We start from the raw sequence: 13,533 nt of genomic DNA, 5'->3' as shown, positions 1-13,533 counted from the left end.
GACTGAATCCCCATTTATGTCCGGACATGTTGACAGGTGTGAGAATTTGGCCTGGTATATGATGTCCACTATTCTAGTGGGCACCTTGCACCAGTCCAAACGACCCTTATTGATGGTGGGTTGTAAAGTCAACCTTATAGAAAGCTATCCTAGTGGTGGCTGTGGAGAGCAGCCGTCAGGCTAAGACTTGGAGGCGAGTTAAGCAATCTGTTTTACCAGTTATAATCTCTTAAATGATCAAATGAAAGCACACCACACAAGCTATATATCAAATATATATGTATTTAACCTAAACACAACCCCTCTGGACTCTTTATGAGGTCAGAGGTAAAAGTACAATACAAGGAACTTAATTAGCATTCGATAAGTTGCACAGTATACGTTTTGCTGCAGGCGACCAGAGGAAAAGTGTCCGGGTAGATCCAAGGGTGGATTGGAGATGTGAAGAACCTGAAAGCAGAGGGGACAGAGTCTGGGTCACTAGCCAGTGACCAGGATGGTGAGGAGAAGATGCCAGCCTATGTCTGGTGATTTCAGGTGAAAGAGGTTAAGCTTGACTCTTCAGCCACGAGGGCCAGGAGGCGGCGACGATGACCAGGAGCTGGATTCGAGCTGTCCCACGAAGGATGTTGAGTGCTGTAGTGTCAGAATCCGGATTGGACCCAACACAAGCCTTGGCAACAGCAACCCACACAAGATGACAAGATTGGCTTCGGTTCAGACTTGCAAGGTCTGGGGGACTCCTTCTTTGGAGGAGAGTCAGAGCACGTTTGGAGCAACTAGGAAAGTTCAGGAAATCAAGGATTGGCCTTCGTGCGGGCTCACTAGCCAACGGACTAGGAATCGTGAAGGCACCTCGAGCTGAAATGCACAAAGCGGGCCCGCAGAACACTCGTGGAGTGTAGGCCTCTAAGCTTCAGTGCAAAAGGTGCTCGGGCAGGGGCTTCAAATATCCCAGTGCACAACTTCGGGATACCTCGGGGAAGTAGGTGCAGTAGCAAAAATGCAGGATGTCCAGGAGTTCCGGTCCCATGACTTGTGTCTGCTACGGGTCTCAGCTTTGCTGAGATCTCGGGTCAGCTTCAGAGATGTCTGGAACACCGTGTCCTGTGTCGCAGATTCTTCGGGATCCGGCAGGAGCCTCAAAAATGCAGACCAGCAAAGATGCTTTTGGTGCCTGTTTGGACAGGGTGGTCACTCCTTGACCACCAGGGAGATTTCTTCCGTCTTCCAGTCGATATGGAATGTTGAAAGTCCATGATATATGTTGCAGAGTTTCATCCAGGGTAATCTAAAGTCCTAGGGACTGGGCTCCTATTCTTATAGTAAGTTTAGAGGTTGGACTAACTCTAGGGTCCTACCTATGGGAGGACCTGGGGCGGGGATGGTTACACCTCTTCCCCTTTGTCCAGTTTCGCGCCAGAGCTGGGGCAGAGTGCCCCACCAACCGGTTTGAACTGAGAAATGCATGGAGCACCTTGTGTGCCCCAGGCAGTGTCTGAAAAGCATTCACTGAATGCAACCCACCCTGCCCCAATACTCTAAAGCCTGTCTGGGGAGGTGCTAGCACCTCCCTGGACAGGAAACCTATTGTCCAAGCCTCCCCTGCCAGAGTTTCGTCCAGCAGCAGGAGGGCAGACTTGTGTCTGTGGCAGCAGCATCCATTTTGTGATGAAGGGGCTCTGTTTAACTTTAACGGGGTGTACCAGTCTGTGCAGGTCTTTTCCCTCTAGAAGGGTGGAATGCTACCCCCGCTGGCAGAACTTGGGGAGGGTAGTATTCCAAAATGTTTGACACCAAACACAACATGTTTTGATAAAGCCAAACCAAAGTTAGCATTAACCGCAAGGATTATAATGCACTTAAGAGTATATGGTATGGCTATATCATAGAACAGCTACCCTGAGCCTTGAAACATGCCGATAACCCTTCCCGCAGTCCACTGTCGAGGTTGAGGTGTGCTGACCAGTTGGGACTGTGCCGGACCAGCGCAGAAGGCCATGCGGCCAATGTGCTTATCCTTTATCTGTGAGGGACAGTTTGTATGGATGTAGGGGTTAATCTAGAGAGGCTATTGGGTATACTGTTGTGGTAAACTGCTTGATAGAAAGTGCTGACATGAGGTTTTGGTTGTGTTCTTTGTTTTTACAAATAAAAATTGTTTAAAATGTGTTTTTTTTAAAGGAAGTCCACATCCAAAAAGAAAAGGAGGTAGTCAATTGGCAAAACACTGGTGGCATCAACTTTACTTCCAGCAACACCAGTAAAGGGCAGAATTTGGGGTTGAACTAAATAGGGGGCTCCCAAGAGAGCACTCACTCTGTTCTTGCCACCGCACGGTCGCCCTACTGCACAGTCTGTGCTTGCGAAGGAACAGCAAGGCTGCCATCATGTCCCTCAGAATTGCGGGAAGAGGAGTCGTTGGATGGAACTCTAACTGAAAAATCACTTCCCGATTCTGCTCCATTTTCCGCTCTCTCAGCTGCTGTCTCAGTATCTGCTGTCTCTGACCCTGCCTCGGAGGTTTCCTCCTCTACCCAAGCAAAGGGCTGGGCAGCAGTCATTCACTGAGACGACATCTCTTCTACTGGCCAAACCATCCTTCTAAACACTGTCCTATTTAGAAGGTAGAAGTATTGTTCCAAATCAGTCGGTGGGTATCTTCTTTCGTTAATCTACAGGTTCTCCAAAGACATTAAAAAAAAGACACCGTATTACTTCACCTTGGCACATACTCAATATCACAGCATACTGTTATCATGGCTTACACAAAACTTTATTTTTGGTGGATCAGCTGGGCATTTGCCAGGATAAAAGTAATGTACTTTTATAAAGCTACTTCTCTACCTTTGATCTCCAGAAGCTCACAGTTACATAGTAGCCCCTGCAACTTTTTGCGCAGGTGTGCTCCTTGTGAAACTCGCAGTTCTATCACTTGGGTCAATGGAATTATGCAGCACAAAAGCACCAAATTATGAAACTGGGTTGACTAAACAATGCAGAATGAAATGCCACATTATGCAGCAAAAGATGCATATTTTTTTAATAGTATGACTTCATTAGTTTATAAGCAACTGATAAACCTTTGAACAGGTCCTTCCACTGCGTGCAAACATGTTGCCAAATCCATTACTATTTACTGCATATGCCACACAAATCTACCATCTACTGCATAATCTGCAGATGGTAGACATGTGGCATATATATTTTCTTTTAAACTTTGTTTTCCCCTGGGGGTCAGAATCTGCCCCGTAGGGGAGAACACACATTTGAAAATGTATCTTTCTATCTGTCTTTCCCCTCCCCAAAGGAGGTCTACCCACCTCCCACATTGCTTTACTTTTTTGGTGAATTGTGTGGTTCCCCTAGGGGTTTATCATGACCCAGGGACACAGCATTTCTACATTCCTCAAGGGGAAAAACATCTTTTAAAAAAGAAAGACCATGTTTTTCTTGTCTGATGCCATGAGGACTGAACGCCCAGGAAGCCTAGTGGGCTTCCTGGCTGTGGAGTGCGGCACAATCGCCATCCACAGCCAGGAAACCGTTACATGAGTCTTTGTTTTAAAGGGTATACTTTCCCCTTTCAAATGAGGTTTCCCTGAAACCTGGGGAGGCCTTTCTGACTGTTTTCCCCACCAGAGTGGGGGAGGGAGCTTACCTGCTCCTCTAGTCCGCTCCGGTGGGGAAACTGACATCCACATGCCTCGCTGTGCGCTGACGTCACAGATGGGCAGGAGGAGGGGTCTTGGCTAAAACAACAGTTGATGGACAGAATGCAGAACAATGTCATACATTCACCCCAGTACAGAGGTCTGGGCCTAAATCCAAAGTTTTTTTGTATTCCACACCGCCCCAGTTCAGACATGGCCATATGCAAATCAGCCTTGACCCTGTGCCTCATGGGAACAGTCCAGCCCGAACTGCCAAGCCATGTCTTTACAGGAGCGGTTCCTGGCTATCAGCCGTCTTCAGCCAGGATAACTTGACTCCTGTGGTGTGGAGAGCATAGGACTCACGTCTGAGCATACCCATCCCACACAGAAGCAATTCTGCCCCCACCCGCCCTTTTCAAAAATGAGGGAGACTCGGATGCTTGCTCCAGGGGATCCTTTTCAGCCCTCCCTGGTGTCAGTTGTCAGCCATTGGCCGACATCCTCACCTATAGGGTTAAAAGCATCAGAATTATTTTGTAAAATATTATTTTTCTTGTTAACTTTTCAAAGTCCTTTATTGGTTTCCTATCTTTCTTAATCTTAACATGGTTTCCTCACTGTGTGTCATCGTTTTGATGATCAGATTTATTATTTCTCGGCCGTATTTATTTTATTACATGACTAAGACTTTTTCTGACTGCTATTTTTTTTTTCTTCCAGTAGGTGTCTGTTTGTTCTAATTTATTTGCAGATTTGTTCAAATATGATCTTGTTCATTGATTTTCTGATAATGATTTAGGCCCTACCACTGAGCTAGTTGGCCCACTGTAGTTGTATTCATGGAAATAAAGATTGTTCACTGAGAGAAACTGTGGTGTAGATACTGTGCACATTCCTTAATCTGTTTTGTAATATTTCTTCCATGTATAATAATACATTGGTCTCAAGTTTTGAAAGACGTGTGTGAGTCTGTTAGGATTAATGTTAAAGGCAGTCAAAAATATGCTCTGAAATAATAAAGTGAGTGTTGGTCTTTACTGACATGTATATCCCATCAGAGAGAGGATTCTACATTCTCTGAACCTGGGCATAGAGCAAGATGCCATCAAGAGGATCGCCTCCTTTCTTACAGGACACATACCATTGTATCCAGCTACCTCCTTTCACCTCCGCACCCAATCACCCATATCATTTGTGGCGTACCACAAAGATCATCACTCAGCCCGACTTTATTCAAAGCCTACTTGACCCCCTCGCAGATGCAGTCAGATACCACAGCCTCAACATAATCTCTGCGCAGACCCTCAACTCATCCTCTCACTCACCGAGGACCCCACCAGCGCCAAAACCAGCTTATCCAACACCATAACCAACATAGCCAACTGGATGGGAGCCAACTGCTTCAGACTGAACTTCAGCAAGACTGATCTTCAGGAACAACACCACCGCCTGGGATCATAGCTGGTGGCCAGAGGAACTTGGACCAACTCCTTCACCAACCATTCACACAATCTAAGGCTCATCCTCGAAAGCAGGCTGACCCTGAGGAGAAGTGAAATCAGTCGCTTCCACACTCTCCGCATGCTCTGCAGATTCTTCTAATGGATCCCTATCAACACCAGAAATACCATCATCCTGGCACTCGTCACATGCCGCCTCAACTTCAGCAACACACTCTACGCCGACATCTCCACCCATCTCCTCCGAAGGCTCCAAACCATGCAGAACACGGCAGCCAGACTCATCCTGACCCTCACCAAACAGTCACACATCACCCCTCACCTCAGAAACCTCAACTGGCTCCCCATCCAGAAGAGATGCCAGCTCAAAGTCCTCACGCATGCCTACAAAGCCCTCTGTGATCCAGGACCAGCCTACATCGACCATGGACTGAAATTCCATCGGCCATCCAGACACCTGCATTCCTCCTCACACTCCTTCACCCACAGCCTGCGTATCTGTTGCAGCGGGGGCCGCTTCTTCTCCTACATTGCTGACCTGGAACAACCTGCCCGTCCACCTCCGAACATCACCCTTTCTAGCACACTTCAGGAAGAGACTCAAGACATGGCTGGTCGACAGACACGGCATCCCCAGTGCCAGATACCCCACAGAGGTTACAGTCCTGCATTTTACAAATGTTGATTGAGCGTATTAAAAAAAGTTGTCGAGAGGACAACAAGTGTACATTTCCACCTAACTGTTTGCTTTGATAATGTGAAAACCTCATCAATTCTGGAATAAACCATTTAAAGAAACCCCAACAGTGGGAAGCAGGTGAGCAGAGGGCCTGGCAGGTAGTGGAGAGTATTTGTATATCACATGGCTAGGCCATGGTCTCACACAGATAATGAGGCTGTCTAGGGTAGTTCTGAGGACCTACATGGAATGAGTTCTGAAGATTATTGATATTTATACAAAAAGAGTTAGGTAGATGAAAGAGAATGTTATGTTAAACTTGTGTTTTTTTAATAGAACACAGCTTTCACCATAAAAGGGGTCTCTCCGCAGACCTAGCCTAGAAGTTATTTTGATGGAAGGCTTTTTTTTTTTTTTTTAAATGTCAAAGCTTGAAGAAGACTGAAACATGGTTGTCTGAACAGGCCTGGTTGTGCCATTTTATCAAATATTTACTTTTATTAAAAAAAAAGTCCACCTACTGATTACAAATGTGGGAGAAATGGGGCCAGTTCATGCTGATTTCTTTATTTTATTTATTTATGCAGTTTCATATGACAAACTTGCCAGAAAGGCATTAAGGTGATCCATAAGAGAAAGAACAAAAGTTACAAAATGAACAGGGCAAATACAGTCATGGTGAAAACAGTATATGCAAAGCGATTGGTTAAACAGCAGAAGGGAAAGAATACAAATAACAGAAACCACTTATAAGGCATAAATCAAATGAAAACTGTGATGGGAGGCCAGATTGTCAGCAAAGAAGAAATCGGGAAAGGTAATAGTTGAGGTCCGTAATTTGGGGAAAATAAAAGGGGATATGGTATTCATGATTGAGCGAGTGTCTAAGACATTAATTTAGCTGGTGGCAGGCAGGAGATACCTTTGGAAGAGAAGTCTCAGCTCCTTCTTGAAAGTTAATAGGGAGGCGATGGTGCAAAGGTTTGAGTGGAGAGAATTCCAGACTGTCGTCAAAGAGCCAGAAAAGTACTTTTTGAAAGCTGGAGAGTCTAAGAGAAGTGTTTCCGTACTATGTACAGATCGGAGTCCGCCTTATGCTTTAAGCTTCTTAATCGAAGTTCCCTAGCATGATGGTGTGTTAAACTTTGGAGAGTGGTTGGGCTTCCAAGGGAAGCCATTGGAGTGTTAATAAGTATATAGTATGGTCGCACCTTTTTGATCACATTTTGTTTTTTTGTCTTTTTGACGAAGCATGCTGTTGCATAGAACATTGCATTCAGGTGACTAGATGCATTTGGAGAAGTCCGGTCAAAAAGAGTTACCAAAGTCCATCCAAGACCACATAAAATGGAACAAGAGTCTTGCAGTCTTGATCTTGGATAAACTGACTGATCACCAAAGAAGTCTCCATTTGAAGCACGCACTGTTAACTGTCGCAGTAATTTCTGTTTGAAGATTAAGTACTTTATCAAAGTTGAAACTTAAGGATTTAGCTCTGATTTTTCTAAACGATAAAAGAGCTAAATTAAGATTAAACTAATAACATTGAGTATTAAGCTGGGCTATGGAGAAACTCCCCTTCTTAAAGGATCGAGTTCATATAATGTGAAATCATCCAGATTTCCATAGTTTGGTTAAACTGTAAGTCGTTATTGGTTGAGGAAATCTTAAGATAAACCTGTGCATTTTCAAGACTCTGATGGCAGAGGATCATCCAGCTTTTGATTAGGACACAAAGAAGCTTGGTAAAGTTTGAGTCCGCTTGAAACCTTGTGGAGCAAAATTTGATTTACTACAATGATGCAAATGTATAATAGATGAAACATGTGACAATTGTGCCCCCAGAATCCTAGTAAACATAGAACAATCACTGTATTGAATGCAACAGCCAAGTTGAAGCACAAGACCATAACTGCAGGAATGAAGAATGCAACATGCTCCATGCAATGCAGTTTCTCTCCTGGAGTCCAGTCTGCTCCCAATTAAAGATATTGAAAATATTATCGGAAAAGTGTTATTTAAGTTTGTACTGCAGCACAATTTTCAATAACTTTAGAATTGTGCAGGCACACGGCTTGGATCTCGTCTCATACACTGATCCTTGCACTTACCCCAAAATCCCGACAGACCTCCAACGATTTAAATGCTTGCCCTAAGGGAGTAACTGAATAGATGTCAGACAGCAACCTCAAACTAGCAGTTTGAGCAGTTCAATCAATAACTGAATGCCACACAGAAAAGCTAAGTACAGTATAGCAATGGATTAGTTGAAAAAATAAGGGCCAGAATAAAATACCTTCAAGAGTAAGTGCAACACTTGTATTGAGTCACTAAGAGGCACAGGGACTGAACTGGTACTCTGCACTCTTATCCCTTGATATTACTTGTGTTAGTATGTGTGTTTCTTGCTGATCAGTTTATTGAAGAGCTGATCAGGTAAGAACAGGAGTTCTGCTGATTTTAACAAAAAAAATCTTTGCAGCTAAAACATATTAAAAGTTACTAAGAACATTGCTTTGCAGTGTGGTGCATCTCCTGATAGTTTGCAGAAGCCAACTAGTCACCATTACCTGGTTGACTACTGCTGTTTGCAGGCATCTAAAATGTAACCTAGATGGGATTGATACCTTGTTGGTCTGTGGATCCTTATGGATTGGCAAAAGTGCTTCTCTTCCCAATCTGAAAAAGATTCATGTGTGGCAGACGTGGAACATGCTGGGGATAGAAGAAAATTGTGGTCTAAGTTAAAACGATTAAACTACCAAATGATCCCCCAGTCCATTTACCAGGATGGGATCTACATATTGGTCTATAGATGCTCACTTTGTGACTATGGCCCTTGCTCAGGTATGGAGGGTGCTGGAGTTGACCTTCATCACTACCTAATGGGGTGAATGTTAAAATGTGTATGCAATGTGGAACAGACTTCAGCGATAGGTAAGGATAATATTGAATAGTTTAATTCAGTTTGGGCTCCATTTACAGTTAATATTAAGACCACAGCCCTTTCTAAACTTAATTGCAAATGTAGCACTGAATTTGAAGCCTTAATTGATTGGAGTATTTGACAAATGTAAATATTTCCTCATGTATCCAGAATAGTTATACCTTGAAAGCTGTTTGATCATAAACATTGATATACCTATGTACTACCCTAAAATCCAGTACAGTTAAAAAAGAACTAATCATTCCTGGCAAAAACATGCCTAAAGTTTGTTGTCCGTTCATATTTACTTTGTGATATTCACATAGCAGTATTTGTTTAACAAAGGTATTCTCTACTGAGAAGAATCTCAAATTATTTGATTTCTCGAATGTCTGAGGTCTTAGTGATTAAAAGTTCCATAGCGAAACTTTGCATAATTAAATGTCCCATACCCGTTCTGGGTTACATTTAGTTCTTTTGTTGAAAAATGTAGATTTTTACAACCCCTGCTGTATAAACAAAGAATAAACCGAACTTTAATCTCCAGTAGACAAGTTTTAACTAAGCTTTGATGCACAGCATAAAAGAGGGGTAACTTCTTTCTCTCCTTTACTAGAGATGTGTAAAAGATTGTTTGTTTTCTGCTGCATGCAGCATTGTAAGTGGTTTACAAAAACCTTACTGTGGAAAGACCGAAATATTAAAATGATGTTCCTCTTTAAGGTTACATTCTGAATAACATTTTGGATTGAATCTCTGCTCTATTTAGATCTGGCTAGAGCCCGCTTTGGTGTGTGTGACCAGCCGCCTGTTTTCCAAAAGTGTAATTATAAAAATATATACATGTATCTAAACATGCAGGGACTTTGTGTTGGTCCTCTTCTTCCATTGTTCTGTTCAGGTATTCACATTTTTCTTTTGCCTACTGTCATGGAGGTATGGGTCCGCATACCTCTGCCACTACTTCTTGTGGGTGACTACCTTTTGCTTGTTACTGTGTGCAAATTCACTTAAATTGTAGTCCAGTGTTGGTGGGCCAGACTTTGCTTGAATTTCATATTTTTATTTTTGAGCTGGATAGTTTTAGAACTTTTCTTGTGTAAGCTTATGTATTCTGCCTGTAGGCTGTGGCATTTGTACTGTTTTTTGCTTTTAATAACTATTTCATATGCTCTGAAAAAAACATTTCAGGCTTGCCAAGGCAGAAAGTTTGATACTTCCAATGTTTTGTTTTAAAAAAGTGCTATCCTTTTTATGTTAATACTCACAAAGATGATTTATTCTTTTCTCCAGATATCTTTGTCTTTAGTTCAAAGCTCCCTATGCAAACTGTCCCAAGAGTCTTTTCAGACTTACTGATAGCGCTGATATGGGCAGGACAGAGAAGTAGAGCAGCTCGGGTTACTTTGAAATGGGATCCGGAGGATGAGGGACTGGGACTTCCACACATAGAATAACAGTACTATGCTGCACACTTACAACACACAGCAACATGGTACCCAAGTCTGAGGTGAATACCTATACTTGGTGTGACACACCGCTCACATGTGGGAACAGGTGGTTGTAAGGGTCATGCGACAGGGCCCCCTTCTCCTGAGAGCTGGAGATGTGGGTCTTGAAGCCATTCCGTGATATCACAAGTAGCATGTCCATGATACAATGGCAGATGGAAGGATGCAGACTGTTGGGCAACCTATGTCTCGCGGAACACTTCATATTGTTTCAGGAGACCAGAGAGATGTTCTTGGTGGGAGAGGGGCTTTATATGCAATATAAAAAAATACCTAAAACAGCCATTGTGGATGGGGTTCCCCAATTCACAACCCTGTTATGAAAGGCTGAAGACAATGCTCAGTATAGGAGAAGGTAGACACCTGATATCCCTACTGTATAGGACCCTAAAGGCTGACAAGCCTAGGAGGGATATGGCGGTGAGAGACGCCTGGAGCATTGATCTTGGAGTAGAACTCACTGGCTCAGATTGGAGTGCAACATGCAATCTGGTCAGGAGGACGTCTGTCAACACTGGATTTAAATTAATACATTTTAACCATGTCCATCATGTTAACCTCGCACCCCATTAAGCTCATCAGCGGACATCCTGGTTGCACCGCGTGGACAGGAGGATGCGGGCTTCCTACATCGGGCTTGGAATTGTCCTATAGTACAGTTGTTTCCGCTGCAGGTGGTGCTTCGACTCCAAGGAGTGACAAAGCTTCTTCTAGAGCACACTCAGCTGCATTGTGTATTGGGTATACTCAAAAAGACGAAACGGGGGAAGATGCACTTAAAATTCAGGCATTTAGCTCCGGTGTTACCAAAATGACGGATTGCAATTGGATGGTTGGGAACGAGGGCCACTAATAGCACTTCGGATACAGGACATGATGGAATGGGCAGTAGCTGAGGAGATTCACATTCGGGTGTCCCAAAGAGACTAGGTAAGGTAATAGATGATCTGGAAACGCGGGCAGCACTTCTTACTGTGTTTTAGAGGATGGAATGAAAAAGGAGATCACTTGTTAACATCCACAGACTGGAAGTGTTAGCAAAATACTGAGTTAGAAATAGGATGGAAAAACACCTAGGCCCTACAAAATAGAAAATCCATGGATACTGTAAGGTATACATATGGTATTTGCTTTTACGAATTATCAATTCTAATGCACATAATTCCCAATGGGAGGGGAAAACCATGGATAAGTCTACAACATGAAGGTATATTGTCAGGACGGGATGGAGCTCATGAACACAGTCATGTTAGTTTATGTAATAGTTCTTGTATTCTTGCTTGAGGAATGCATATGCATTAGAAAAACTCTATAAAGAAATATGTTAAAAATATTGTATGTTCATGCATGTACATCTTAAAATGTTATAGCTAGATTTTGACTCCTAATTAGATCTTACTTTCACAAAGAACAGCAGAATTTGAATTTTCCTTACCACACAATCCCAGTGGCACCAAAGGAATTTTTTATTAACCTAACAAAGAAGTAAGCAATGATGTAAACCCAGGCATCCAAAAATGTGTTTATTGTTAAGTCCTTAGATCCTAAACACCCCTAGTCCCTTTCTCTTATTACACACATATGGCATCACCATGACCTCATTGAAGTGTTCACATTGGATTTATGTCTGCATTACAATTTGCCTGTTGTAACACTCCTACTTTTCTGCTCCCTATGCCTCTAACACAGGATCTGGACGGTAGCCAAGTAAAGAATGACCCAGAGACCCTTGAAAAGTTTTTCGAACGTCCAAGAGCTGATCAACACTGCCAGTTTTTTCAGCATCATCCAATTCAGCCTTCCACAGGCCTGCCATTTAATGGAAGATTAGCCTTTTGGCGAAAAGATGGGAGTAGGCGCAGCTGGTTAAGTTATTCTCAAGTCCAAAAAGCTATGTTTTGTTCGGTTTGCTTGGTATTCAGCAAAATTGGAAGAAAGTGCCCGTTCATCTATGGGATGAAAAGATGGAAACATGTTCACCAGCGAATAGAGGAACACGAGAACAGCAAACATCACCTTCGCTGCACCGACTTTCACAAGAAGGTGGTCTCGGTAGTTGACAAAAGCAGTCCGCACTTTCCTCAGCAGAGCTTAATTTGCACTGAAGCAATCAAGGCTGAGCCAGAAGATTCTCTACTCATTGTAAGTATGCAATTATGTTAATCGTCTAATTTATTATACTTAATAAGTTGGATCCTGGGCCAGTTTGTTTTACTAAATATACCTTCTATCTAACTTAATTATAGACACATTAATGGGTCGTGCTGACGTTAAAAATTTCACAATGTACTGTCCCCAGGTTTCTTTTGCCGAACAGACACTGACCAGACTATAGAACTGAAGTATTAACAGCTTTACCTTAATAGGGATTGGACCCAGTTCACAAGTAGGCTTACATCTAAGTTTTCAGCAATTTTCCTATGTTCTTGGATTTAACAACAAAGTTCGGGTGTGCATAATAATTGCCACATTCAGTGGTATGCCGTGTGTATATTTCTACCATGAAAAGAAAAGTATGATTGCATTTGAACTTTGTGTGTTTGCGCCTGCGGGGGGGGGTCTGTCTGTCTGTCTGTCTGTCTGTCTGTCTGTCTGTCTGTCTGTCTGTCTGTCTGTCTGTCTGTCTGTCTGCCTACCTGCCTACCTGCCTACCATCTTCTCCCCCACCAATTTCATGTTGGGGTGTTCCCTCCTCTTCCGCCTTAGCTATTTGGTGCTTGAAGGAAGTATCAAATAGAATGCCATAGTTCATTGCTTGACTGATCGGTGCAGGAGGGGGGCAAGTAAATGAGGCCTTCGTGATGCGTCTAATTTTAAACTGTGCTGTGTAGCAATCAATCCAATAATCAAACGATCAGAGCAGCTAGAGTGGTACAGTTCATGTCAATAAGTGCTAATCTTTGTGGAATCCCTCAAAGCAGGGCACACAAAAATGGGGTGAAAGGATGCAGAGCCGCAGCTGGCTGGCATTCAGTTAAGAAAAAAGCAGGACAAAGGATTGACCCACTTCACCTAAAATCCCCATACGCTCCCAATTCGCAGTAGTATTGTAGATAGGGGGGGGTGGCTAGAATTCTTTTTATATACTAAACCCTTATTGCGAGTGTCTTTGAGCATTATCACTGGGGAGGGATGGGGAGGTTACTGCTCTAGGCCATTATAAGTTTTCCAGTGGTTCTGGGCAAGGATCGGGTGTTTTTGCAAACTTTGAACCTAATAATTATGGGCCGATATACCAAGCCAGAGCTCTACAGTAAAGCTTCAGGGTCTGTATGCAGCTGCTGTGCCCTGTGTGGCTGCT

General features: G+C 43.2%; 1 protein-coding gene across 1 annotated transcript in view; it reads left to right on the top strand.

The window, feature by feature from the left end:
* Nucleotides 1-13,533, top strand: part of LOC144772406 (uncharacterized) — a 54,964-nt gene that overhangs the window by 18,652 nt on the left and 22,779 nt on the right. Inside the window, exon 3 of the mRNA XM_078656692.1 lies at nt 11,922-12,374. Within this exon, the coding sequence (XP_078512818.1) occupies nt 11,922-12,374 (453 nt within the window). The remainder of the gene's footprint in view (nt 1-11,921; nt 12,375-13,533) is intronic.

Source organism: Lissotriton helveticus, chromosome 8 (assembly GCF_964261635.1).
Source record: "Lissotriton helveticus chromosome 8, aLisHel1.1, whole genome shotgun sequence".
NCBI lineage: Eukaryota > Metazoa > Chordata > Amphibia > Caudata > Salamandridae > Lissotriton > Lissotriton helveticus.
The sequence above is the reverse complement of the archived record's forward strand: the minus strand, read 5'-3'. Positions and strand labels throughout refer to the sequence as shown.